Below are 26639 nucleotides of genomic sequence, written 5' to 3'. Positions count from 1 at the left end.
ATATAAAGTATTATACCGATATTGTATCGAAAATTCTGTATACCAAAATTTTTTTTTATATAAAAACGATATGAAATTTATGACATATCAAAATTTATTTACAATATCGGTATTTATTTTTTGGTATTGAAATTTTTCAGTACAGTACGTGGTATTATTTGGAAAATCAGGTATATCGTTCCGAAACATGCCTAAAAATAACCGAAAATTAAAATATGGTACACCAAAATAAAATTATTGTCCCTGATTTATAACATAATAATCCATTGAACTATTATAATTAATTAAATCGTTGTTATAGATAATGAACAATCCAAATTTTTTTATGATAATAATTAATAAACAACTAAATCATAATATATAAATAATTATATAATATGATGAAATGTGTTATTATTTACACTCTATTTTTTGTTACTTACATTTCATTTGTGAATAAATTTTACACAGTAAATGAAATGTTGATAATACAAAGTGGAGTGCAAATAACATTATCCAGTGATGAATATGTTTCTTTTATAAAAATTAAACAAAATATTTGAATATATATAGTTTTTCTTTGATAGATATGATTATGCTTGTGTAAATTCAAAAAACTTGTTATTTTATTAAAAATTATAATGAATGATACAATTATTATTCAAATTTTTTAAATCGTATAATAATTAAAATACCCGTGATTTGTGGCCCTGAGCCCATATCGGAATGTCCCCAATCCATAGATATTTTTTTCCATCTCCGTTTTTTTATTACACTATTCAGCCATTGCAAGAAAAATGATTTTCCGCAACATTTCATCAACAACGTGCATTAAAAGCACGCTGCGGATAGTATTATTAACGGCGTGCAGTAAAAGCACGCTGCGGATAACCTATGCAATTTTCGCAGCGCACAATAAAGGCATGCCGTAAATAGTATTATTAACAGCGCGCATGTTTATGTGCGCTGTTAAAAGTAAATCATTTTTAAAAAAAAATCGTGTTTAGACATTAACGGCGTACATTAATTGCACGCAGTCAATAGCATTATTCACGGCATGCATATTATTAGCACGCTGCGAGAAATGAGTTCGAATTTTTAAATTAGTGACGGTTTAACTAAACCCGTCGCTAATTTAATATTTACGACGGTTTATTAATATCGTCGCCCGGTTTATTGTTTATCGTCGTTAATAGCGACGGATTTTTTCAAACCGTCGCTAATGGCGTAAATCAGCAACAGTTTAATAAAAAACCGTCGCTATATGCGACAGTTCTATTTGAACCGTCGCTAATAGTCGCAAATTATCTATAAATATCCGATTTTCATTTTATTTTCCTCCACACTACTTTACAACAATTTAAATTTTCTCTCTTATACGATTATACGATTTTAGTTTCGATTTAAGTACGTTTTTTTGTTTCAATTTTGATTAATTTTTTAAGTGTTAGTTATCAAAGTTGTATTATAGTTTTTTTAAAATTTATTAAACTATAAAAATAATTTTTTTTATTTTTACTAAAATTTTAGCGACGGTTTAAATGTAGCGACAGTGTTATGACTGTCACTAAATTTAAATACCGTCGCTAAATGCGTGACGGTAAAAATACCGTCGCTAATGTAGCGACGGCTCATAATCGGCTTCTTCGATTATGAGCCGTCGCTACGTATCAAAAACCGTCGCTAATATTTATATGTTCAAAGACTATTAACGGCGTACATTACACATCGCGGATAGTTGTATTAACAGCGTACATATGCATGCCGTGTTTTTCAAATTTTCTTTAAAAATGATATTAAAAAATAATAATAATAATAAATAAATAAATAAATAAATAAAGAGTTTAAAATAAGTAATTTCAAAATCCGAACTCGAAGCTCACCCACCAGTGACCAGTCATGCTGTATATAAATAGACACTTGTGGTCTCTGGGATGTCACCTCATTCGATTACCTCCTTTGGCCTTCAATCCGAGGCAGGCGAGGCGGCTGCAGAGGAGAGCCAAGAAAAATTCGGATACTTCTCATTAAAAAAAGAAGCCATTCGCCTCATCGGTGCTTGGATTTGCATTAATTCTTAAGTTTTCTTGCTCTCTTCCCCAGTTTCGTCTCAAAATCCAGGTAATTATTGCCGTTTATTCTGTTTTTGTTTTCGAGCGATAGCTGATTGAATAATGTTTGTTGTTCTTATTTTGGCATCGTTCACTTTATGGGTAGATCTGGATTTGCCGATTTGAGCTGTGTGGATAGGGATTTTCCACGGTTTGAGCTATGTGGATAGGGATTTTCCACGGTTTCTTTTTAGAATTTGTTATTTGAAAATGTGGGATTTGTGATTTTTGAGAATGTTTGTTTGATATCAATCCGATCTGTTGTTCGGAAAGCAATATCTTTATTGATCTATATGTTTTTGTTTTAGATCTGATTCTTTTTTATGTTTATTCGTGTTTGTTTTGTCTTGAAAACTGAAAATTATCAAGCTGGATAAATTGCGTCTTGTGTCAGTGGATGTGGTTGATAAAACATCTTTTGCTTTGAATTTGTATGCTTGTATGAATATCAGGTTACTTTGTAGAAAAAGATATATTGTACGAGTATCTGCTTGGTTCGATGATTTTGACAGGCTGTATTGTTTAAATTGTTTGTTTGTTACAGTCATAAAAAAATGGCCGATGGTGAGGACATTCAGCCCCTTGTCTGTGATAATGGAACTGGAATGGTGAAGGTTTGTGTTTAATCTAAAATGCAATCGAAGCCCTTTTGGTTTTGAATCTGTCGATCTTTACTTTAGACTACTGCTAATTGTTGTTTTAAATTTAGGCTGGTTTCGCCGGTGATGATGCTCCAAGGGCGGTTTTCCCGAGCATTGTGGGTCGACCTCGACACACTGGTGTCATGGTCGGTATGGGCCAAAAGGATGCCTATGTGGGTGATGAAGCTCAATCAAAAAGAGGTATCTTGACCTTGAAATATCCAATTGAGCATGGAATTGTCAGCAATTGGGATGACATGGAGAAGATATGGCATCATACATTCTATAATGAACTCCGTGTCGCTCCCGAGGAACACCCGGTGCTTTTAACTGAGGCACCACTCAACCCTAAAGCCAACAGAGAGAAGATGACTCAAATCATGTTTGAGACCTTTAATGTTCCTGCTATGTATGTAGCTATCCAAGCAGTGCTGTCTCTTTATGCCAGCGGTCGTACAACTGGTGGGTATAAGGTTTTGAATCTGAGTTTTGTCCGCACACATAGTGTGCAAATGCTTTTACCTCATTTGTATCAATTTGTTTGGTTGAGCAGGTATTGTGCTGGATTCTGGTGATGGCGTTAGTCACACAGTGCCAATATACGAGGGATATGCTCTACCACATGCCATCCTTCGGTTAGACCTTGCTGGTCGTGACCTCACAGATTACCTCATGAAAATCCTCACTGAAAGAGGTTACATGTTCACCACATCTGCTGAACGGGAAATTGTCCGTGACGTGAAGGAAAAACTTGCTTATGTTGCTCTCGACTATGAGCAAGAGCACGAAACTGCCAGGGTAAGCTCTTCTGTTGAGAAGAACTACGAGTTGCCTGATGGACAGGTTATCACAATTGGAGCTGAAAGATTCCGCTGCCCAGAAGTCCTCTTCCAGCCCTCTTTGATTGGAATGGAATCTGCTGGAATTCACGAGACCACCTATAACTCCATCATGAAGTGTGATGTCGATATCAGGAAGGATCTCTATGGTAACATCGTCCTCAGTGGTGGCTCCACTATGTTCCCTGGTATTGCTGACCGTATGAGCAAGGAAATTACTGCCTTGGCCCCGAGCAGTATGAAGATCAAGGTTGTTGCACCACCAGAGAGAAAGTACAGTGTGTGGATTGGAGGATCCATTCTTGCATCCCTGAGCACCTTCCAACAGGTCACACATCTTCTACATCTTTTGAAATAAATATTTAAATGATCTGTTAAAATACGGATAATGTTTTATAAATTGTTATTGATGCATGTGTTTGTGCTTAAACAGATGTGGATTTCCAAGAGTGAATATGACGAGTCCGGTCCTTCCATCGTCCACAGAAAATGCTTCTAAGCTTTATGAAGCATTTACGGTGAGTTCCAGTTTAAACAGTTTTTTAGTTGGGTCCTCGAGTTCTCTCTCAAGGATATTCAATTTGGTTCTCGCAGCGAAGTTTTGAGATGCGGTTTGTTAAAGGGGAGGATACTTTCTTGTGATGTGTCAAATTATCTCCGGTCTCATAGTTCTCGTTCTTGCTATTTTATCGATGATGAATATGTAATGGCCTTCATGTGTTGTAGAATTATCCTCAACAAGTGTCCCTTGTGGAGGTCATTTGTAGAGTGAGAATTATCGATGTTGTCTGTTTTCTTTTCCTGGATTTCCTATTTTGGCTGCTTTCTTCAAAAAACAAATATGTTGATATATGTTGGCATGAGAATTTTAATCTTATCTTCAGTTTGGAGAACAAATATTTATACTTGAAAATCATCTTCTACTAGTGGATAGAAATTGATCGTTAAATTGTTGATCTTAGCTCGTGCATCTATCTATCTATCTATCTATCTTTGCGGACAAAATTTTCCTAGTTTTTTCGAGGTCAGGTATTCATTTCATTCTTGGCTTTTGTGTTTGCAATGACAATGTCATCTTATCCTGTTCCTAAGGATCGGTCCCTGTATCCTTCCTCTACATTTTTTTGCATATTATCTTCCTAGGCACACATTTAACTTCGTAGCATTTTTCAAATTTTCTAATACTTTCTACGATGATAATAAAAAAGAAAAAAAAAATGAAAGTAGCGTTCGAGGAGTTGTTTATTCATTTTTCAGACATTTTTTATTTTGTTATGATGATGTAATTCGAAATCGTTACTTTTCAGTGTGTACATTAGTTAAAATCTTAAACTAACACAACAACATGCAAACCATTAATGTTTATATCACAAACTCAGTGAAATTATTTTTACTTCTAGGTAAAACTTTTTTATAATAATAATAAAGAGTACGGATTCTTTGTTTTTTGTTTTTAATAAAAAAAACAAAGATCAGACTCCAACATTATTATAGAGTGTAATTGGATTGAAGAACTTGAAATCAAATAATTTTAGATTCGAGATTTAAGTAGATAAATCTTTTTTATATTGTATAATTCCGTGAACTTGAAAATTATTAACCTTTCATTTTTAGCTTCTTTAATATTTATTCATTGATGAGTTTTTTTTTTACATGCAATGTATGTATATATATTAAATTTTGGGGTAAATATTTTTTATGTGAAAAATCTAAAAAAATATTAAAATTAAACTTTACAATGATTTTATATAATAATTTTTTATATTATGAGTGATATAGATGAAATACAAATTTATTAAAACAGAAATTTTGTTTAATAAAAATAGAATCTTTTTGTAATTTTTTGTTTCTAAAAAAAGTGGATTTCATATTCATAAAAAATAGGTACACTTCTAACGTGGTTACGGCTAATGAGTAAGCTAAAAATTTATGTGAAACGATTTCACAAGTCATATTTTATGAGATGAATATCTTATTTGAATCATACATAAAAAAATATTATTTTTCATGCTTAAAATATTACCTAAAAATTTGTTGCTGTGCGACAATCCTAGCTGAAACCCTAGCCAAAAATGCACTCACCTGATAGATCAGAGAATGGAAAACCCTAAGATCTGATCTGTGAGGAATAAACAAACCACAGTAATCTACACACAAATTAGTGCATTACATTGGTATTCCTGCTTTGAAATGCTGAGAAGACGAGCGATCTCACTTCTATCAACCTCAATCCGCGCCGCTCAGAAAAATTACCCAAAATCCATCTCAGTATGTTCGCCTTTTGTGCCCCAGCATCGCGATTTCCTTCAGTCCTTGCTATTCCCGTGGGATAATTCGAAGCCAAGTTTCCATTTTCACAATGCGAGGGCTTACAGCAGTTTATTAGCTTTGAATGATCTGAGGGATAATCCTGGAGCACGAAAGCAGAAGACACGGAAGGGTCGGGGAATCGGGTCGGGCAAGGGGAAGACAGCTGGTCGTGGGCATAAGGGTCAAAAGGCTCGTGGTACGATGAAGTTTGGGTTCGAAGGTGGCCAAACACCCCTCCGCCGTCGTCTCCCCAAGCGTGGGTTTAAGAATCCCTTCAGCCTCACATTTCAGGTACTTGCTTGTTAGCTTCGTTGTATGAATGAACTTGTTTTAAACTCTGTGCAACAGTAATTGGTGACTAAAAGGCATCTTTTTTTCGATAGTTTGGGGTTAATTCATGCTAATGTCCTTTGCCATTGAGTTCCTGCTCTTACTTGTTTTATGCATTAAGTCCCTATATGGATTAGTGTGTTATCATTTATAGTTTGTACAGTGGGTTCTTTGTGGAAAAACAAATGGTCGTTTTTTATCATGGAAATGGAAATGGAAATGGAAATATTGAAGAGAGGTTTGAGGATAAAAAAAAATTTCACTCAAAATATAATTTTTTTCGTTTTTTCAAGAAACAGTAAGGAAAATGGTTGTCAAAAAATGACTGCATGTCAAAAAATACAAATAAGGGATGATCAAACCTGCAGAAAACATTCTTTAATGTCTGTGATCACACGTAAGTGTGGCTGTTGTATGCTTCATTCTTTTTCGCCCCAAGAGGTTCAAAATAAGGAAGACACGCTTTTTTTTCCTCATAGGTAGTTGTGAAGTTTGTCAGTCGCTGTGTAGAAGCTGAGTCAGATATCTTTTTTGTGTAGTTCCATGAGGCCATTTTTTGGAAATATATCAGATCTCTATTTTTTTATAGTTACTGGCTTTTTTGGGCCCTCGGTTTCCCCCATCGTTTTACCTTGTCTAGTTTGTGGATTTAAGAGTCTCCTCCTCGTGATAACATTTGCAATTGCTTCGTGAAATATGCATTGAATGTGCTATGCTCATTTAGGTGAATCAATGTATTCTCATACCAATGCTAGTTAATCTGGACAAGTAAATTTACCTTTTTATTCGGCGTGCTATATTTGTGCATCCTAACCCATGTTCAGTTCCTTAATATATATACGACATTGACATGGCTTATGTGCATTTACTGCTTGTGAAAATTTTGTTGATTGATGGTCCTGTATGTGGCACTTGACAATGACAATTGTAATTCCAATAAATGGAGGTCTGTGCTGAAGCGGTGATGCAGTATGTATAAGTCTTATCATCATCAGCTCTTCAAATTGTTGCAGACACCATATGTTGAGTCCTAGAACTTTTTGGTTTTGACCAAGTTTGATGAAGAATGAGCGAACTGGATATAATATTATATAAATTTACGATTTCTCATTGTCGAGTGAGCCGATGCACAATCCTTCGCGCTTGAGCATAATGGAGCTTATGTTTTCCTAAGCTCATGCACACTTTTAGTTTTTCAAGAGATCACATGTTTTAATTATTTCGAATAGTTTTGTTATATACGAAGTAAACGTTAATATTTTCCGTGTTATATAAATAAATATGCAGTATTATTTTATTTTACGTGTGAATTTTGAGGTTGCGAATTTGTTCATAAAACTCGAGCCTGTGAGTGGAGCTCATGAGCTGAAACTCGAGCTGCTTCATGTGAAGCTCAATGAGAACCAGCTCAATTTTTTGGGGCAAACTTGACTTTTTTAAACCTTTAGTTGAATGCCGTTCCTTATTCTTCAATCATTTGGTTTTCATTGAATACAAAGGTCTGGTTGACAAGATTGTTCCTCCCCTTCTATTGTTGCCCCATGAGATTTTTCATTTAATAAAAGCATACTATAAATCAGAATATAATTCAACTCTCTCTCGTTCGTGACATTCATGTAGAAAATTCATTCTTTGTGATTTTTTTCCCAGAAAATATTGTTTCTTTTCAATTGATGGTCTGTAATTATGTTTCTATGATTGTGACAGCCGGTCGGTTTGGGGAAAATTGCAAAGTTGATAAATTCTGGAAAGATCGATTCCTCGGAGTTGATCACGATGAAAACTCTCAAGGTATGTGTGTTAGTTTTGCGTCTATCTTGTTGCCCCACTTTATTTCCAGCTTTGTCTGATAACATTCTGTTTTTTTACAAAAGGACGCTGGAGCAATAGGGAAGCAAATTGAAGATGGTGTTAGACTGATGGCTCGTGGTGCTGAACATATTCAGTGGCCCATCCATCTTGAGGTCATGTTCTTATTTTTCCTTGCCTTTGCTCCTCCTTGAAGTTTAGATTTATATGTTTTTATATTTAGAACAACAATGTTTACATATTATATATGCACACAATTGTGATATCCTTTCAGTTATTCAAGTTTAGGTTTTGGCCCCTCCTAGGCAAAAATCCTAATTCCATGCTTATCAGGTACGGAATTTAACAAGATCTTGGGATTTTGTTCGTCTTTTATACAGGTTTCGAGAGTGACTGTGAGGGCAAAAGCTGCAGTAGAAGCGGCTGGTGGATCAGTAAGGAGAGTATATTATAACAAATTGGGGCTGCGAGCTCTCCTGAAACCTGAGTGGTTTGAGAAGAAGGGCAGGTTGCTTCCAAGAGCAGCAAGGCCTCCCCCGAAACAGAAAGATAAAGTCGATAGCATCGGTCGGTTACCTGCTCCAACCAAGCCAATCCCTTTTACAACGGAAGAAAAAGAGACCATGGCTGCTTAAACCAAACTCGGAGCGATTTTAATGTTGTAAAGCATAGCTAAGTGCTGATCGTGGTGGTCTGAATGAAAATCAAAATTTTATTTCTTGAATTTTTGTTAGGATTTTCATTTGAGAATCAAATAATGGCAGGAATATATAACGAGCATGATCATGATGCGCTTATATATTTTTCTTTCCATTTACTTCAATTAATCTTTATTTTATTCACATTTTCGCTCGATCAGTATTTGTTAAATTAATTTTTAAAACTTATATTCAAACAACAGTTAAGAATACCAGAAGAACCGTGTTGTTTCTTGGGTTCTCTTCGATCATCGATACGCTCCGGATGTATACGAATCAATGCAGTTAGTTCGAGAAGTTTTCTTTATTTATTTATTTCTTATTTTTTAGAAAAAAGTTTTTAAGTTTATTATAATTTTTAAAAATAATTTATATAATTATTTTTACCAATCTAGAAAATTTCGATGATATAATTAATACAAAGAAAAAAAAAATTAATTTATAAATTAAATAAATTATTCAAAATAAGTAAATTAATTAAATAAAAAAATAAACATAAACTTAGTGTTTTGTAACAATATTCGTTACCTTGAATATTTGTCACATGTGTTAAATTTCAATCGTTTTAAAAATTATCGCTAGTAAAAAAACATATTGAACATGTTAGATGAAATATTGTAGAGGATTGATTTTCCTAGAAATTAATAGATTATTATCCCTCAAATTATGTTTTCCTATTAATTAAATCTGTGAAATTAGTGCTTTGGAAAAAATAAATCTGTAAAATTAGTAAAAAAAAAATTGAAAAGGGAAGTGCGGAATAAATTTTGCGATTCTCTCTTTTCTTACGAGTAAAGATCACCTCCTTGTGTTGTTTCGGAAGTATTGAAGATACCTTCCATAGGTTAGTGGACTCCCAATTCTGATTTGATTCCTTTTTCCTCTCGAACCCATGAACTACAAATCTCACTCAACCAGAAATAACCCGCAAGATGTAATATATATGTTTGTTCATATGCGTAAATGAGGAAATTATCAACACTTTGTGTCAATCACTTGATTGAATTGAACGAGGATTGACAAATTATGTGTTCCTTTCTTGAAGCAAACAAATGATGTGTTTTGATACAGAGAAAATGTCGAAAACTTGTCTGAAATGAGGCTTGGCAAGAGTCTTCTGGGAGATTCTTTCTATGTAACTAACATCAATGCTATAGCCTATACCTTCATGCTGTATCCAATTTGATATCTTAAATGGTGCTTGATAATGATGCCACCCTTCAAATATTTTGTTTTTCCCTGCAGCAGCTGAGTAGCATTTTGTTTCGAGCTTGTGAAATTTTGTGGGTCGGAGAGGACAAACATGTTTGCGACAGCAATAAGGTATGTTGCCAAGAAATCAAAACCAAAGATGAAGCCAATAGAACTCAAGACGCCACCAGAGCAAACACAAACAATCACAAGGGTGATTTTTGACATCTTGAAGGAACATGGTCCACTGTCTATTGCTGATACCTGGGAGCATGTTAAGGTATTGTCTTGACAACGCTGCTGATTCCAATATAAATGTAGAACAGAAAAAAAAAAACACACCTTCCTCTTTCTCGTACTTAAAATCCTGGTTGGGTTGGTTCTTCAGGAAATTTAGTTTTTGAGATCTGCTGCTTCAACATAATAAAACTAGGTATAGCAATTACAATTTATATCATTAACATCTAAACAAAATGAATGATGTAGTTTGTGAGTTAGTTACATGGTGGTGATGATCTGATGAATCACGTCTTCGGTAAATATTAGAGTAGATTATCTATTGCAGGCTGTAGAATTATAGGTTGAATCTTGTTGAATGTAAGATTTGTCTGTTGCTATTATTATTTGAGCAGGAAGTTGGTTTGAGGGGATTGGATAGCAAGAGGCACATGAAGATAGTGTTGAGATGGATGAGGGAAAGGCAAAAGGTCAGGCTACTGTGCAACCATGTTGGGCCTCACAAGCAATTTCTCTACACTACCTGGTTTACAAAAGCTGGCATCAAGCCGACCAAATCTGGCACTTCAACTACATCTAAGTCTTCATAATTTATTCAAGGAAAATGGAGGAAGAAGTGGTTCATTAAATAAAAGTACGCATCGTTTTTAGTTGTAGAAGCCACTTGTTTGAACAGGTTAAAGCTTCGGGCTGGTGGTTGGGATGTGAGTAAAGTTGGCTTTACTCGATATCCTCAAGAGAACGATGTGTGAGTAAAGCTCCGATTCTGTTAATTTATTTGCCGCTTCTTCTGTTCATTCCTCCCCCTGGTGGTAGTGGTACCATCTCTACTTACTATTTTTTCTTTCTTTCACTCCTTCAAGGCCCGGATTATTCCTAGAACCCGGCCATCTCTGTGCATGTATAGTGATTAGATAAGGATTCAAACAAAACTTAAACCTGTGTGATTCAATAGTCGATCCGCCATTAGAAAAAACCAAACCAAACAAACAAACAAATGAGGAGAGGAACATTTGACGCCAAAGTGGCAAATAGTTACACGCATTTACCTCCGTAAATCATAAAATTAGCAGATGGTCACACATATTTATAGTCGTGTTTCTTCTTTAATTATACTTTCAACGTGAAGACACATTTCTCTGTAAATTATAAAATTGCGACTAACTTTAAAATGCCTATCTCACGTTACATTGTGTGCAATAAATATTGGCAATATCCAAAATACATTAATTCGAGAAGGAGAAAAAGAAGTTAACAACATTGAATAACACTATACACAAGCTTTATTATGAATTTTGTTTTTGAAAACCAAAGTTCTATCATTTGTTTTTTTAAAATGTTTAGGAACTGTTTTGATGTTTGCATTCTAGCATTCTATGATCATGCAAAATGTTTTTGAATATAAATATAATATAAAAGTTGTTCACCATGATGTCTAGTATACCAAAGTTCCGACCGATGAACGAAAACATTTATAGAGAGCTTTCTAAGCAAAAATTATTGAGTTCTTTCTAAAACAAATCTTTTGAAGACAAGCCTCAAAATAGGTTTAGAATTTCGAAAATATTTCTAAACAAAAATTAAAGAACTTAGTAAGTTACACCTATTATAAAATTTTCATATTTTTTAGAGATGATTTCAAATTATTATGATTTTTGACCAAAAAATTGAACATTAGGCTAGTTAAATATTTATAGCCTTCCTAATACACATAACATCACAAAAATTTGGTCAACTTAGATCATTCCTATATAAAAAATAATAAGTTTTCATTGATCAAGTTGAATAAAATGCACGTCTTACAAAATTAATTCATGAGACAATCACTTAAAAGAAGTTGTGATTATTTATCAACTACATTTTTTGTATTTTGAATCCTATTAAATTATCATTATGTGTTTCTCATATCATTCACTTCAAACAATATCTAAAATAACAATAATTATTAGATATGAAGAATGCACAAGTTTGGTGCAACGTAAAGAATAATAAGCGATTTTCAACACATGTTGATATGAGATTGTCACACAAATCATTAAATAAATCTATTATCTAATTCGATCGACCTATAAAATATTATGTATATATCGAATAAACTCATCTCACATTTCGTGAGACTCTCTCATAATGGATTTATTTTAAATTTTAAAATTTATATGTTTTTTTAATAAATATATAACGATATTGGTTTAATTTTTTTTAGTAGAAATTAGGTTAAGAATTGTACTAATTCCCAAAACAATACACAAAACCCTAATTCCAGCCGGCTTTTGTGGCATCGCCGATCGATTTCCATCTCTCAGGGATAATATTATTCAAACTAATAATCAATTCTTGTTTGGTGGTTTTCTTCTTTAATCATGGCAACAAGTAAGTACTCGCTGAGTAGTTTCATCATTTTACAGGTATGAAAACGTGATAACAAACTTTATCTATGTGCAGGACTGCAATACGAAAATAATTGTGAGATTGGTGTTTTTTCCAAGTTGACCAATGCTTATTGCCTGGTCGCTATCGGTGGTTCTGAAAATTTCTACAGGTATCGGTTTAATTGAACCTATATGTTGTTTATTTTGTTGGATTGTCCTTAGATAATACTTTGAGATACCCGGCGACAATCAAATGAAAATTTTCAAATATTGATTTGGGATTTTGCTAAAGGTGTGATTTTCGTGCAAAAAATACATTATTTGGCCTGCTGAATTAATTACATGGGTTAAAATGATGTTATGGTTCGTGCAGCACATTTGAGGCTGAGTTGGCTGATGTTATTCCTGTGGTTAAAAGTTCTATTGGGGGCACTAGAATAATTGGACGCCTTTGTGCTGGTGAGAATTATGTAGTTTGTTTTTTGGCGGTGAAGGTTATAGCATTTGTGCTGCTTCCTTGATTTCATTTTCATTGTTTGCTGGTTAATATTTTTTTACCCATTTCCTCGAAATTTCCTTTGGCAGGGAACAAGAATGGGTTGCTTTTGCCTCACACTACTACTGATCAAGGTGACCTTGTCACTCACAATTTAGTGATTTAGCTTGGTACATGAAGAGCCTAGCAAAAATATGTAGAATTTGAAAACACAAAGAATTAGACATTGATAAAGATTGTCTGTGGAAAGTCTTTTTGTCGCAGAAAATACTGAAAACTGATATTGGGAACCCTTTCTACCAAACAAAGAGGAAACTAAGTGGAAGATTCCATGGTTTCAGAACTGTGTACTAGTTTAATATTCCACTTTTCACCTTGCTAATTCAAAAATTTGGTCAGAACTAAGTCTTACTTCTTCAATAGATTACTTGAAGATAGACTAAAAGTGATGTTTCTACATGTCATGTTCTTGTTCTACGTTTTTTTTCTTGCTGGATTAAATGTCTATTTTTCGTCTCTTGGTGTCATAGAATTACAACATTTGAGGAACAGTCTGCCAGATTCGGTGGTTGTGCAGCGAATTGAGGAGAGACTATCTGCTCTGGGGAATTGCATTGCATGCAATGATCATGTTGCTCTTACACATCCTGATCTTGACAAGGCAAATTGTTTTGCATTTATCTAAATTTCATACAGTCAAGAATATGAGAACATGGTGAATTTGTTGATTTCTTTTGTCAGAAAAGTTCAATTCTTGTTTTAGTTGAGTTCTTAATTCTTGTGGCAAGGTTGTGGTTTCCTTTTTTTGAGTGGACAAGGTTATATTTTTTAACACCATTAAAAGTTTGTCTAAGTTGGATGCAGTTGTCTGTGAAAAGCTCATAGGTAACTGTAGAAAAATGTGATTGTAAATTAATTAAAAGTTTTATTTATTTCCTCTTTCTGTAAGGGTTTAGTTTCTGCGTTTGATTCATTCCTACTTTGTTTACCTACATGTTTATGTTTCGAAAATAATGCTTTCCTCGTCTTCTCTAGTTTACACCTTTATTGGATAGATCGGCTCAGCACCAACGGTGCTAATGTGATCTTTGCTTCAATTTGTCTCTCAATTATTGACTTTTACTATCAGGCTTTCATATGTTTGATAAAATTTGAGCAGCAACGAAGTTTCTTTTATTTTTGGCTTCTGTTTTTATTACGTGTATTTCATTCACATAATCCACCCGGTGCTTGATCGCCTCAAATAAGTTATTTTCAGTTCTTTTTATTTAACATTCGGTCTTCCCTTCTATGGTAATGGGTTGTTGCATTGATATTTATACTGTTGCAAGTGTGTTCTTATGAAAAGTGCATCACTGGCTTGCATGTACTCACTTCTTGTCTCCTTATTGGTTGAGTTTGTGGCTTAAAATAATTCTTTTTATGGGAAATGGTAAATCTGACCTGCAACTTATTGATCTATTTTTATTTTTTTTCCTTTCACAAAGTAATAGCTCTTTGCAACACATTGCTATCTTGGAAGTTGTTGTTCTGGTTGGGCGCTGGAGACAGACGAATATCTCCAGTTATACCTTGTCTTGATGACAAAATGCGTAGATAGAATTACTTTTGAAACCTTGTCAATATTCTTCCATGACTTTTGTGTTGGGAAGTGGAACTTTTGCATTTTGGATAAGACATTATTGAGGTGGGCGGTTGTTAACATGAGCTTCTGAGTGATCTACTCATCAACAAGGACCATTACTGTTTCTCTTAGTTTGTCTATGAAAGTGAACAAACTAATTAATATGGACCACTAAACTTGGAAAACAGACCTTACTTGCTCATCAACCTTATCCTATTTTATGCTCTAAATAAAAGTTGAAATATAAAATACATGCCAGATTCAGTATTCTTTATCATGTAAGCCAGATAGTGGTAATTAGCCAACAAAACTTCAGAAAGGGAATGAGTAAATCTTCTGTTGGTGCTGTTTGAAGTAATATGGTCTTAATGGTCCATTGTGGAGAGTTGTTTCCCTAATCTGTTCACTTCGTTCATGTAGCAAGAGAAGTTACAATTTTCAATTCTATCAGGAAACAGAGGAGATGATAGCTGATGTTCTCGGTGTAGAAGTTTTCCGACAAACAATTGCTGGCAACATACTTGTGGGCAGTTTCTGTGCATTTTCCAATAGAGGTGGCTTGGTAAGATTCACATCCTCTTATTTAAATCGACTTTTTAATATAAAGTGAAATTTTATTTTCCTTTTTTCTGATCCTATCCTGGAAACACGTTGGCTATTGAGCAGGTCCATCCTCATACATCCATTGAAGATCTGGATGAACTTTCAACTCTTCTTCAAGTCCCTTTGGTTGCTGGAACCGTGAATCGTGGCAGTGAAGTGATTGCTGCTGGATTGACAGTAAATGATTGGACAGCATTCTGTGGATCAGACACGACTGCTACCGAGTTATCTGTCATTGAGAGTGTTTTCAAGTTAAGAGAGGCTCAACCTAGTGCCCTTGTCGATGAGATGAGAAAATCGTTGATTGATACATATGTTTGAGTTCCTGAGAACTTCGAGTTTTACTGTGGCCTTTTTACTGTATTTTTAATTTTATGGAGATTTTATTTGCAACTCTCAAGACAATGTGTAACTCTGTATTGACAATGTTTAGTGTATGGGTGTTGCTTTTTTCTAAGCTATCAAAGTCTTCGTGAGGTTTGATCAGGTATATCGATGACCATGTTATATAGTTTCTTAAAATATTTATTTATATTTTTAATTAAACTAAAAAATTAACGCATTCAAATGGTCGCCAACTTTTAGAATGTTCATTCTAAATTAATAAATTACTATTTAATAATATATAATAATTTCAAAGCATTGTATGATACTACAATTACATATTAAAATACGTCGTATTAACAGATTTAGGATTTTTTAAATAATTATTTCAGTATTAAGAGTACATTTTATATATTACTAAGATAATATTTTACTCTGCAAATTAGATTTCTTTGCTACTTTGTTTCCTTAAAACAAAGTGTTTGCGATCCTTGCGGATAAGATTTCTTTTGATCTAAGATTTCTTTCCATACATAAAAACAAATCCCTTCATATATTATAAACCCATGTATCTGGCACTTTTTTCATGATGCGGTTTTTCCTCTTAATTCCATATATATATATACTAAAAAATTAACGCATTCAAATGGTCGCCAACTTTTAGAATGTTCATTCTAAATTAATAAATTACAGTTTTGATATCCTGCACACTTACGGTGCACACCTATGTGAGCACCGATGACGTTTCACTCACCTATTGGATGTGATGAAATATAGAAAAATTGTGCATCCAATGGGTGAGCGACAGATCATCGGTGCTCACATAGGTGTGCACGATAGGTGTGCAGAATATCAAAACTATATACACCTACGGTGCACACCTATGTGAGCACCGATGATGTGTCACTCACCTATTGGATGTGATGAAATATAGAAAAATTGTGAATCCAATGGGTGAGTGACAGATCATCGGTGCTCACATAGGTGTGTACGATAGGTGTGCAGGATATCAAAACTATATATATATATACACACACACAACATAACGAGTATGGAGGATTACGAAAGAGCTCTCAAGGCATCATTCTATCTAAACATGGCTATGCAGAAACTAATGCTAGCCAGTTTATGCAGTTTCATCGCATGGTGTTCCGCAGAATTCGTGAAGAAAGCGGTCATGATTACTCGTTCATCAAGGGTTCATGTCAAGGTCATTGACATTCCTTTGGTGTTTGTGTTCATTGTTTGTCTTGTGATCATAGCTTTGTTTTTGCTGCTTTCTTCTTTATTGGATTGCATAAAGATTTTCTATGCAAGAGATTTGGTGTTGCCATGTTGCCAAACGGGAATTTGAACTCTTCGGGAAATAATTAAGAAGTGTAGTTCTTTGCTTCTTTTGTTTATTTTGTGTTAGGCTATTTTATTATCTCCAACCAGAGAAAATGAGATTCTTTTCGATGTTATTACAGACAGTAATTTAGATTCATCAAGGATTCCAAAATTTTCTATTTTTAAATTTTGGTGCTGCTATTGTCATTTGAAATAGGATGATTTTGTGTAGCACAATTAATATAACAAGTCTTATTATATAGTCGATGTTAATGATATTATCACGATTCTTTTGCATTTTATATGATGAATCGTTTATTTTTTTACCAAAATTTATAATTAATGATAACAATCCATCATTGAATCATTAGCGAATTCGATGAGACATCTGTCTTCGGCCCATCATTTTCGAAGACCCAAAAATTTATACATATATGCTTATACTTTACTTTATTTTTTCTTACATTTGCCCAAAATATTTGGCCCAGTTGAGATCTATAATTATAGACTCGCTCATAAATCTTGGTATTTTTAAATCCATTTCCAAATCTTGAAACACCTCACGTCTAATCCGTCAATTTCATTGGTTCTTCTCGTATTCCAATTTATTTATTTATTTTAGATATATTTAAACATGTGTAATATAGATTTTACTGTTTTCATATGAAACACGTAGAAAAAAATCGGTGTTAAATAAGTAATATTCAGTAGATTTAATTGTTTCATGCAAAAAAAATATCAAAACAAAAAAAAATTCTAAATTATTGGATGAAAACAAAACTTTAACAAATCATATTACTAAACCCAAAACAAGTCAAGTTATATTACTAAATTTGTTTTATTTATCGTAATGTAGTAAGATTAGGTTGGTTTTTTTCTCCCATTTTCCCAAGATATATTTAAATTCTTCTTTTGTTTCCTTTGTTAAGCTTGAACGATAGATTTGAGGGGGAAAAAACCCATTCCTTTCTCCATCACCTACTCTTCTTGACTCGTGGCTTTTGTATATGTATTGTGCAGTTTAATCATATATATATATATATATGTGTGTGTGTGTGTGTGTGTGTGTTTTCAAAAGGTGAAGTGTGTCACGATGCCAACAATTCCTATTTAAATTACACTTTCATTCTGCAAAACAAATATTCTAATTTACGATATTAATAAGCCATAATAATTATTAATCAAACGGGTTTTCACGGAAAAAATTCAAAAAATATATATAAATTATTTTTAAATATAAAATTTTCACTCTTACCAGTAAAATATTTATTTCATTTAGAAATATATACAAATCAACTTACGGGGTCAATTTCAAAATTTCTCAACTTTCATTTTGTGAAACTAATATTCTAAATGTCAAAACTGATCGTGTTTTTATAGGAAAAAAATTCAAAATTTATGTAAATTTTTTTAAAAAAATATAAATTGATACTTTTACCTATTTCCAGCTGAGTTCATGTGTGAAAAAGTGAAAGAGGTAAATTAATGTTATTTCCAGACAAAGAGACAAGAAGGTCAGAATCCACCTTTAGAATGCTTCCTTTCTTCAGACTTCGCTTTTCTTTCTTTTTGTCATTTATCTTCTAAATACAAGCAGGCGTGCTACAAATATTTAGGGATGACACGCACATTGATTCAATATATATTGGATTCGGAAACTATATTGAGAGCACAAAATTTTCATTTATTATGAAATAATTAACTACTTAGAGCTAGCTGAAATTTATAATTAAAGAAAATTTTATCTAATCGTAACATTAAAATTAATCAATCTCTCATTAATAAAAAAAATTCTCAAATTTACATTTGATTTTCGTAAAAAATGTGAACAAATGAAATCATATCAAACTCATGAATTCGAAATTTAAAGGGAAGAACCAAGATCAATGACATTTATATGTTTTGATTGATACAGGTAAAATCGTAATTTTGATACTGTAACCTGATCGTTATATTTCCAGTAATGTAATCGTTTAGTTTTAATCAAATAAGTTGGCCAGTCATTCTTTTCACCTTTTAGTTATTTTCGTACGAATGCTGACCTGACTTCGAAAATTGTTGTATAGCACCGAAAATTGATTTTTTTTTTTTAAAAAAAAGACTAAAAGTGAAAACAAATACCAATTAGTTGGACTATGACTTTAACTTTGACGACTTACGGTACGTACTAAAACTGAAAATGACTAAGTTAGAGGATCACAATTGTAATTTTTCATGTAATATGATGAAAATGCAAAATGAAAATGATATATGAATTGCAAAAAGGAACAAAATACTCGAAGATATTTTTCATTCGAATTAAGATGTATTTATTAATCAAAACTATATCCTTATCATATATACGACTAAAATACAATCGAACATATGTGGAATAAAATAAAACACTATTTCATAGACCTAAACATTTAATTTACCCAAAAAATGCTCAAAGAGTTTCCTTCACTGGTCCTCTTTGTACCACATCAATTTCCCATTGTTTTTAATAATCTGAAATAACCTTAAAAACAATAATTTACAAACAAACTTCCTATTTTATTCTTATTTAATTCATTTTAAAAAAATAGTTTCACGTATTCCAAGAAATTGTTAACATGAGTATGTTAGTAAAAATAAAAAAAAATAATGCTATTAAATGTAGAAACTGAACTTTTTGGGACAACCGAAAAAAGAGAGAAAACCTATATATTTAAAAGGGAGAATGAATTAATGAACTAATATAATAAACTTAAACTATACTATGTTGCTTCTAATTCACCATTGCCCAACATTACATCATAATCACTTGTCAGTTTATATCCTCTTACCCTCTTTCGTTGTTCATTAGGAGCAGTGCTTAATCATTTGCTTTCCCATTCCAATTATTCTAATAACCCAACAAATTAAATTAAAAATATATATATTCGAAACTAATAAAAAAAGGGTTTCTTTAAACACGCGTTGAATACCTTTTAGAGATAAAATGTCAAGTGCTGCTCACCACCAAATGTGCTGATAATTATATCTGATAACACTTGTCACCTTTTGATAGGTAGGGTTCATGATTTCGTTTTTATCTTCACCTTTTGTCTAACTTTTCTGTTGTGTTTTGTGTTATATAGCTTGGTTATGATTTAGAGATGATGGAAATTAGTGAAAGAACATAAGTGGTTTGACTTGTATAAGTGGGATGTGAATTTGATGCAGAGATATTGATTGATGGATCCGAGTATGGAGCATAATTCTCGTGTTCCGCCCGGGTTTCGGTTCCATCCGACGGATGAGGAGCTGGTCGGATACTATCTTAGGAAGAAGGTTGTTGGACAGAAGATAGATTTTGATGTTATAAGAGATATTGATCTGTATAGGATTGAACCATGGGATCTTCAAGGTATTAAGCAGCTCGTCAAGATTTCTTTCATTTTCTGTTAATTCTACTTTCTTGATTAGGGTTTTCCTCAATATATTTGATTTCGGACATATTTTCGTGGCTTAAACGACTTTGGATCATCTTAGTCGTCGGTACTTTCAGCATGTTTTGTGCTCGTTTTGATTATTCATCGGAGGGAAACGAACGAACGGATCGATCTTGGATGATTTCTGAAAAATCTCTTTGGCTCAAGAATTGCGAGTGCAAATTTGTTACTATTAAAAATCTTGATATCCAACTCTTTGATCAAATGAAGCACATCACATAACCAAGTATTTACATAATTTCCAATTAAAGAAGATTCCCTTTCGTCATTTCTTTGTTCTTCTACATGTTTTCACTAGAACTAATAGAAAATTAAAGTCCCTGATTGCATATATACATATAGTTCTATTGACCGTCACACCTCTCTATAATATCCACAGATAAATGTCGAATCGGGTACGAAGAGCATAGGGAGTGGTATTTCTTCAGTCACAAAGATAAGAAGTACCCAACTGGTACAAGGACTAACAGGGCCACGATGGTAGGGTTCTGGAAGGCCACCGGAAGAGATAAAGCAGTATATGATAAATCGAGACTTATCGGTATGAGGAAAACCCTAGTCTTCTACAAAGGAAGGGCACCAAATGGGCATAAAACTGACTGGATCATGCATGAGTACAGGCTTGAATCAGAAGAAAATGGTCTTCCTCAGGCAAGTTTCTTCATTCACCCTTTTTCTTCAAATTTAAAGAAAATCAATAATATTATATTGGGAATTTTAATGTATAGTTTAAAGCTTGCTAAAACAAGCCTCTTATTCAAGTAACTTTTGATGATTATTAGCCATCCATGAGTGAAAAGTAAAAATGTTAATAGTGAATATCCAATATTTACACAAGTTAATTAAAGTCGCGGGACTCGTTTCCTCATTAATTATGTATGAAAAAGAGTTAAACAAGGCATAAACCGATTTAATTTCTCTAAGTAAGAGCCCATTATTCCCCATATTTTTAATAACTAGGCATGCACTTCCTTTGCATTCAAATGCAATCCCGCTCAACATGCATGTAAAGAAAGGCGATCCCTTTTCCGTAGTCAAAAGGACCTTTTTTCAGTGAATGAACGAGGTACCTTCTCCATCTAAACAATTTTTTTTGTAATGAATATATAAGATTTCCAGACATTCTTCAACATTTTAAAGTTCGTGGTCAAATAAAGAAGGGCTATAATTGGTCGATTTTCCTTGGACGAAAAAATCTCAGAATTTGTGAGTGGAAGTTCAAGCCTCCCGATTTTAATGTAACATTCGTGGATCAAGATTTCCAAGAATTTTTCCTATTTTACTCTAGTATGTTTAAAAACAAATTAGAATTTTTACAAAGAAAGAAAATATGCAAGTTCTAATTCAGTTGAAAACTATGAATGCTCCTCTATTTATTCATGCTTCTTTTTCTGATCTGAGCATCCATGCATTCATATTCAAGTCCANGAAAACTATGAATGCTCCTCTATTTATTCATGCTTCTTTTTCTGATATGAGCATCCATGCATTCATATTCAAGTCTACACTACAAGAAAAATCGGTTTTAACAACACATCAAAGACAACGGTTTTTATTAAAACCGTTGTCTTTTTACTTTTAACAACGGCTTTAACAAAAACCGTTGTCGTAGCCTAAAAAAATCCGCTCAAAGACAACAGTTTCTTTAAAACCGTTGTCTTTGATATATATACGACAACGGTTTTTAAAAACCGTTGTCTATGAGCGTTTTTTTTGGGCTACGACAACGGTTTTTAAAAACCGTTGTCTATGAGCGTTTTTTTTTTGCTACGACAACGATTTTTAAACTGTTGTCTATTAGCGTTTTTCTTCAAGCTACGACAACGGTTTGTAAAAACGTTGTCTTTCAACTGGTTTTTCTATAAATTTGTTGTCAATATTACATTTTGCGACCGTTTAAGTAAAATCTGTCGCTAAAATTAGCGACGGTTACACTATACCGTCACTAATTTAAATCTTGCGACGGTTAAAGTATAACTGTCGCAAAATTTTGCTACGGTTTTAAGCAAAATCGTCGCCGATGTAAATATAGCGACGGTTTGTAAAAAGTGTCGCTAAAATTATCGACGGTTTTTGTATAACCGTCGCTAATCTTAGCGACAGTTTTGGTAATACCGTCGTCGATCTATAATTAGCGACAGTTTATACTTAACCATCGCTATATTTACCGACGGTTTTTAATAACCGTTGCTAAATATAGCGACAGTTCTTGTAAAAGCGTCGCTAGCTAATTTAAAATCGGCGACAGTTAGAAAAATAACCATCGCTATTTGCGACGGTTAAAGTCAAAACTGTCGCAAACTGTCTATAAATATCCCACCCTCGGTCCATTTTCTACCATACCACTTCACAACACTTAAAATTTTTCTCCCTTACACAATTTTAGTTTCGATTTTCTCTTTAAAGTTTAATAAAATTTTAAAATCAAGAATATAGTATTTTCGACGGTAAATCAAGAATATAATTAGCATATTAGATTGTGAGTTTTTTTGTATATTTATTAAAATATTAAAAGTGAATTTTTTTTATTTTACTGAAAAAATTAGCGACGGAAAACATACAAAACCGTCGCTAAAATTAGTGACGCAGTTTATAAAACACCGTCGCTAAATTTAGCGACGGTTTGATCAACCGTCGCTGTTTAGCGACCGTTTAAATTATGACCGTCGCCAATTAGCGACGGTTAACGATGATGTCCGTCGCGAATTAACAAACCGTCGCAAATTGTAACTACCACATCACTCCAAAACTGTTGTCTTTTAGCGAATGCTTTAACCACAGGACCTTTAACAACGGTTTTATATACCTACGACAACGGTTTTTCACCGTCGTCTTTAGACGTCTACGACAACGGTTTTTCACCGTTGTCTTTGAGCACACCCTTTAACCACAGAGTTTTTAACCACGGTTTTATTTTACCTACGACAACGGTTTTTAACCGTTGTCTTTTGTTTTTTTTTTAGTAGTGCCATGCACATTTCCAGTCATGGCCGATGAGCGATTTAATAGTACTAAATTACTAGTACCGGTTAATCAAACTATAATTTCAATAAATCAAACATATTTTCCTCATAATTGTCAAAATCATGCAAACGATTCGTCGTAACAATTTTTTTTGCAGCAGGAAGAAGGCTGGGTGGTTTGCCGGGCATTCAAAAAACGAATCATAACCCAAACGAAGGGCTCCATTTTAGGGTGGGACTCAGCCTACTATTATCAAGACGAACCCATTGGTGTAAGCAAAATAATGAGTTCCATCGATCAAATATCGAAACACACACCCTTAAACAGTCTAGCCGAAAACTTGGTCTTCAAACAAGAAACAGATGCTGCCGCTGAAACCCTAAATCTAGTGGAGTACCCCGATCAATTCGTGCAGCTTCCAGAGCTAGATTCTCCGCCCCTTCTCACGGTAAAAAAACCTAGCTCCGTAACAGAAATACGTGCTAGCAATGAGGATGATAATGGTGATTACATAAAGGAATACTGTAAATCAAAGAATGTAATGGATTGGAGAGATCTTGACAGATTTGTTGCCTCTCAGCTTAGCCACGGAGATGCTGAATATGAAGGTGACAGGGTTTCGAGCTTTCAGGATTTGCTCACTTGTGGGGAAGAAGGAGCAAAGTTGAATGATGCAATCTCGAGTGATATTTGTGATATTGGAATTTGCATATTCAATAAATGAGTTTTGTCTGTAAATCAAAACGAATTTGTCCATGGAATTTGGGACAAGTATTTTTTTTCTTTTTCCTTTTTTTTGGTGATATATAATCATGGTTGTGAATTATTTAATTAATCATTAAGTCTAAGCATTCATTGTCTTGTATCTATCATTTTCTCCCATAAATTTTTTTTTTATCATAAAACAAAATTAAAGCAACTCATTCCTGAAAAGAAAATAATTTGATTACAAATCACAGTTTGAATTAATAAATATAATCTTTGCTTTTTTATATTATATTTTTACCATGCAATAATAATTAATTAGAATATATCATAAACGAAAAACATTTTCCAAATTTAATTTTAATTTGACGCCAATCTTATTAAATATTAAGAGCATTTTATTTTTTCAATAAACTAATTAAAATAAATGGTTTTGGAGGAGAATGTCTACATATGCATTATAATTAAGATAATATTTTGATAAATTTACTTGAGAACTACCTAAAAGATTTTACAAAATTATCATAGGAACCCTCCCTTAAAATATAACTGAAGATATTGTGTATACATAAAACATCATATTCTTAATGTAATTTATTATAAATATTAATCTTTACTTAATGATATGATGATAACACAAATAATGAAGAAAATTAAATAATTCGTCCGATCAAATAATAGTTACTAATATGCTAGAAAATACTTGCAACCAATAATAGGATCTGGCAAGCTATTTTATTTAAGGAAGAATACCTAATTCATGACCAAGCATTTTCTTTTTAAGAAAAGGTCATATATTTGCTTGGATTCGATTCACATGGACGAGTACTGAGCTTATACGTATGTGTGTGCGCTTGTAAAATATCTCTGTTATTGAATGAACACGCTATTTAAGTATGGTTAGTTAATTTTATTATTATAAATGAATTTTTCTATGACATTGGACCCAAATAAGGTTTATTTTTAAAATTTTTACATGACACACACACTGTATGCACGAGATTCATCATTTATATGTATGTATATACGCATGCATGCATGCAACTTTTGAAGAGATCGGGAAAAAAAAAGAGTAAATTAAAATAACATGGTTAAAAAGCAGACATTTTCATCACAATTTCTGTGAATACCTCGGATTAATGAACTATACAGGTAGCAGGTCAAATAAGAAAGAAATTCAACCCCAAGTAAAAGCCAAAGCAATTGTACGTCATGACTTTGAGTTTAAAAAACATAAAAAATTCTTGACTTTGACTTTATATTTCTTTTTACTTTTTAAAATTTTGATGGAAAAGATGGTTGATTTGAAACATTCTTGCATAAATTCAGGAATATTAAAATTTTTTTTTCCCAACATTAAATTTGAAAATCCAATTAAAAGTTTTGGGTCAGTGCCGACCAACGAAGCTTTTTTGTTCTCATCCTCAACGCGAGCAGGTGTTTATCCACCCGTTACGTTCCACAAATTTTAAGATTACAGTCTGAGTATACTATATATCTTTTCGGCAGTTTTTTATTCAATTTTTCTCTGATGTGACGTCGATACGTCTAGTGCCGCATAAGAGTAATCCTATGGAACGAAACAAAAGGCCGAAAATCCAAAAAAAGTACATGACTAAAACTCAATTATAACAATACGACGGATGAAAATCGTAAATCGTAAAGAAATAAATATAAATGATCAAAAAAATAATATGTTTTGGACACTCCATTATCATCTCGCTAATATTAATTATAAATCATTTAGCACACAAAACACATCATGATATTAAAATTAAATGTAGGAATAACTATATATAAGTATGTATGTATGTATGTATGTATTATGTAGTTTAATTTATATGTATATATTGAGTGATGAATGTGGGGCCGAAGGTTGTCTGGCATGCGCTAAGCAAACGAGCTTCCATTTCGCATGCTTTGTCCATACAATAACCCACCACTCAAAAAAAATTACACACTTGATGATATATACATGCATGTATGTGTGTGTGCATATCTATATATATATGTGTGTGTGTGTGTGTGTGTGTGTAATATGAAAATCTCGTTCAAAACCTCATCTCGATCTACTTTTTCTAGTTTGGCGTGACTTTTGAGACTTTGTTTTGTTGGTGATACATTTTATTTTCTTGATTTGTTAAGAAATATTGTTTTTTGTTTTTTTTTTTTTAAAAAAAACAAGAATATCATATTTAAAATTGAACTTTATAGGAGGTTTCCAATTTAAAGAATATATAATGTTTTTCCAAAATATGCCAATTTAAAAACATTTGGTACATGGTTTCGAAATAAAAACATTTGGTATAAGACGAGTTAGTACTTAATGCTCCACTTGGAGTAATTCTTCTTCTCAAAACTATTAGATTTTGGAGATATCTCACATTTTAATAAAAATTGGCATTACATATATATTGATAATTCATAAACTCAAAGTATACCATATTATAGAGGAGAAACATTTCATGTGTAACATGAAATCCAAACATTTCAGGTGTAATATGAAATTTAAAAAGTGAAAATTCGGTTAAAAAAACATTTTGATTTTTAACCAAACCAAACCGTAGAATTCGGTTCGGATTTCGGTTGAACCGTTCAGTTCGGTCCAAATCGTAGATGGAAATCTTA

General features: G+C 33.0%; 5 protein-coding genes across 11 annotated transcripts; all 5 read left to right on the top strand.

The window, feature by feature from the left end:
* The first annotated feature begins 1900 nt into the window (after positions 1-1900).
* LOC140974224 (actin-7-like) lies at positions 1901-4453 on the top strand. Of its 3 annotated transcripts, none has more exons than XM_073437565.1 (6): positions 1901-2100; positions 2635-2704; positions 2800-3193; positions 3285-3898; positions 4004-4081; positions 4166-4453. In XM_073437565.1, the coding sequence occupies exons 2-5, from the start codon at positions 2645-2647 to the stop codon at positions 4067-4069; spliced, it is 1134 nt and encodes a 377-aa protein (XP_073293666.1). In that variant the 5' UTR covers positions 1901-2100; positions 2635-2644; the 3' UTR covers positions 4070-4081; positions 4166-4453. The 3 variants fall into 3 exon arrangements, with proteins under 3 accessions (XP_073293666.1, XP_073293663.1, XP_073293665.1); XM_073437562.1 differs by having other exon boundaries at positions 4004-4088; positions 4165-4453; XM_073437564.1 differs by having other exon boundaries at positions 4004-4092; positions 4170-4453.
* A 1149-nt stretch (positions 4454-5602) lies between these two features.
* Positions 5603-8818, top strand: LOC140974225 (uncharacterized). Its single transcript, XM_073437566.1, has 4 exons — positions 5603-6171; positions 7918-8001; positions 8085-8174; positions 8400-8818. The coding sequence occupies exons 1-4, from the start codon at positions 5761-5763 to the stop codon at positions 8652-8654; spliced, it is 840 nt and encodes a 279-aa protein (XP_073293667.1). The 5' UTR covers positions 5603-5760; the 3' UTR covers positions 8655-8818.
* Positions 8819-9411: 593 nt separating this feature from the next.
* LOC140972337 (uncharacterized) lies at positions 9412-11061 on the top strand. Of its 4 annotated transcripts, none has more exons than XM_073434779.1 (4): positions 9450-9561; positions 9763-9852; positions 9963-10188; positions 10541-11061. In XM_073434779.1, the coding sequence occupies exons 3-4, from the start codon at positions 10021-10023 to the stop codon at positions 10733-10735; spliced, it is 363 nt and encodes a 120-aa protein (XP_073290880.1). In that variant the 5' UTR covers positions 9450-9561; positions 9763-9852; positions 9963-10020; the 3' UTR covers positions 10736-11061. The 4 variants fall into 4 exon arrangements, with proteins under 4 accessions (XP_073290879.1, XP_073290882.1, XP_073290880.1 ...); XM_073434780.1 differs by having other exon boundaries at positions 9454-9561; positions 9789-9852; XM_073434778.1 differs by lacking the exon at positions 9763-9852 and having other exon boundaries at positions 9412-9561.
* Positions 11062-12352: 1291 nt separating this feature from the next.
* LOC140974223 (eukaryotic translation initiation factor 6-2) lies at positions 12353-15751 on the top strand. Its single transcript, XM_073437561.1, has 7 exons — positions 12353-12515; positions 12588-12684; positions 12888-12973; positions 13100-13144; positions 13541-13671; positions 15086-15196; positions 15301-15751. Exons 1-7 carry the CDS (start codon positions 12506-12508, stop codon positions 15556-15558), a joined length of 738 nt encoding a protein of 245 aa, XP_073293662.1. The 5' UTR covers positions 12353-12505; the 3' UTR covers positions 15559-15751.
* A 4107-nt stretch (positions 15752-19858) lies between these two features.
* Positions 19859-24136, top strand: LOC140972336 (NAC domain-containing protein 76-like). Of its 2 annotated transcripts, XM_073434776.1 has the most exons (4): positions 19859-19918; positions 20074-20257; positions 20722-20993; positions 23464-24136. In XM_073434776.1, the coding sequence occupies exons 2-4, from the start codon at positions 20086-20088 to the stop codon at positions 24028-24030; spliced, it is 1011 nt and encodes a 336-aa protein (XP_073290877.1). In that variant the 5' UTR covers positions 19859-19918; positions 20074-20085; the 3' UTR covers positions 24031-24136. The 2 variants fall into 2 exon arrangements, with proteins under 2 accessions (XP_073290877.1, XP_073290878.1); XM_073434777.1 differs by lacking the exon at positions 19859-19918 and having other exon boundaries at positions 19989-20257; positions 20722-20997; positions 23471-24136.
* Positions 24137-26639: the final 2503 nt, after the last annotated feature.

This window comes from Primulina huaijiensis, chromosome 3, assembly GCF_012295235.1.
Source record: "Primulina huaijiensis isolate GDHJ02 chromosome 3, ASM1229523v2, whole genome shotgun sequence".
NCBI lineage: Eukaryota > Viridiplantae > Streptophyta > Magnoliopsida > Lamiales > Gesneriaceae > Primulina > Primulina huaijiensis.
The sequence above is the reverse complement of the archived record's forward strand: the minus strand, read 5'-3'. Positions and strand labels throughout refer to the sequence as shown.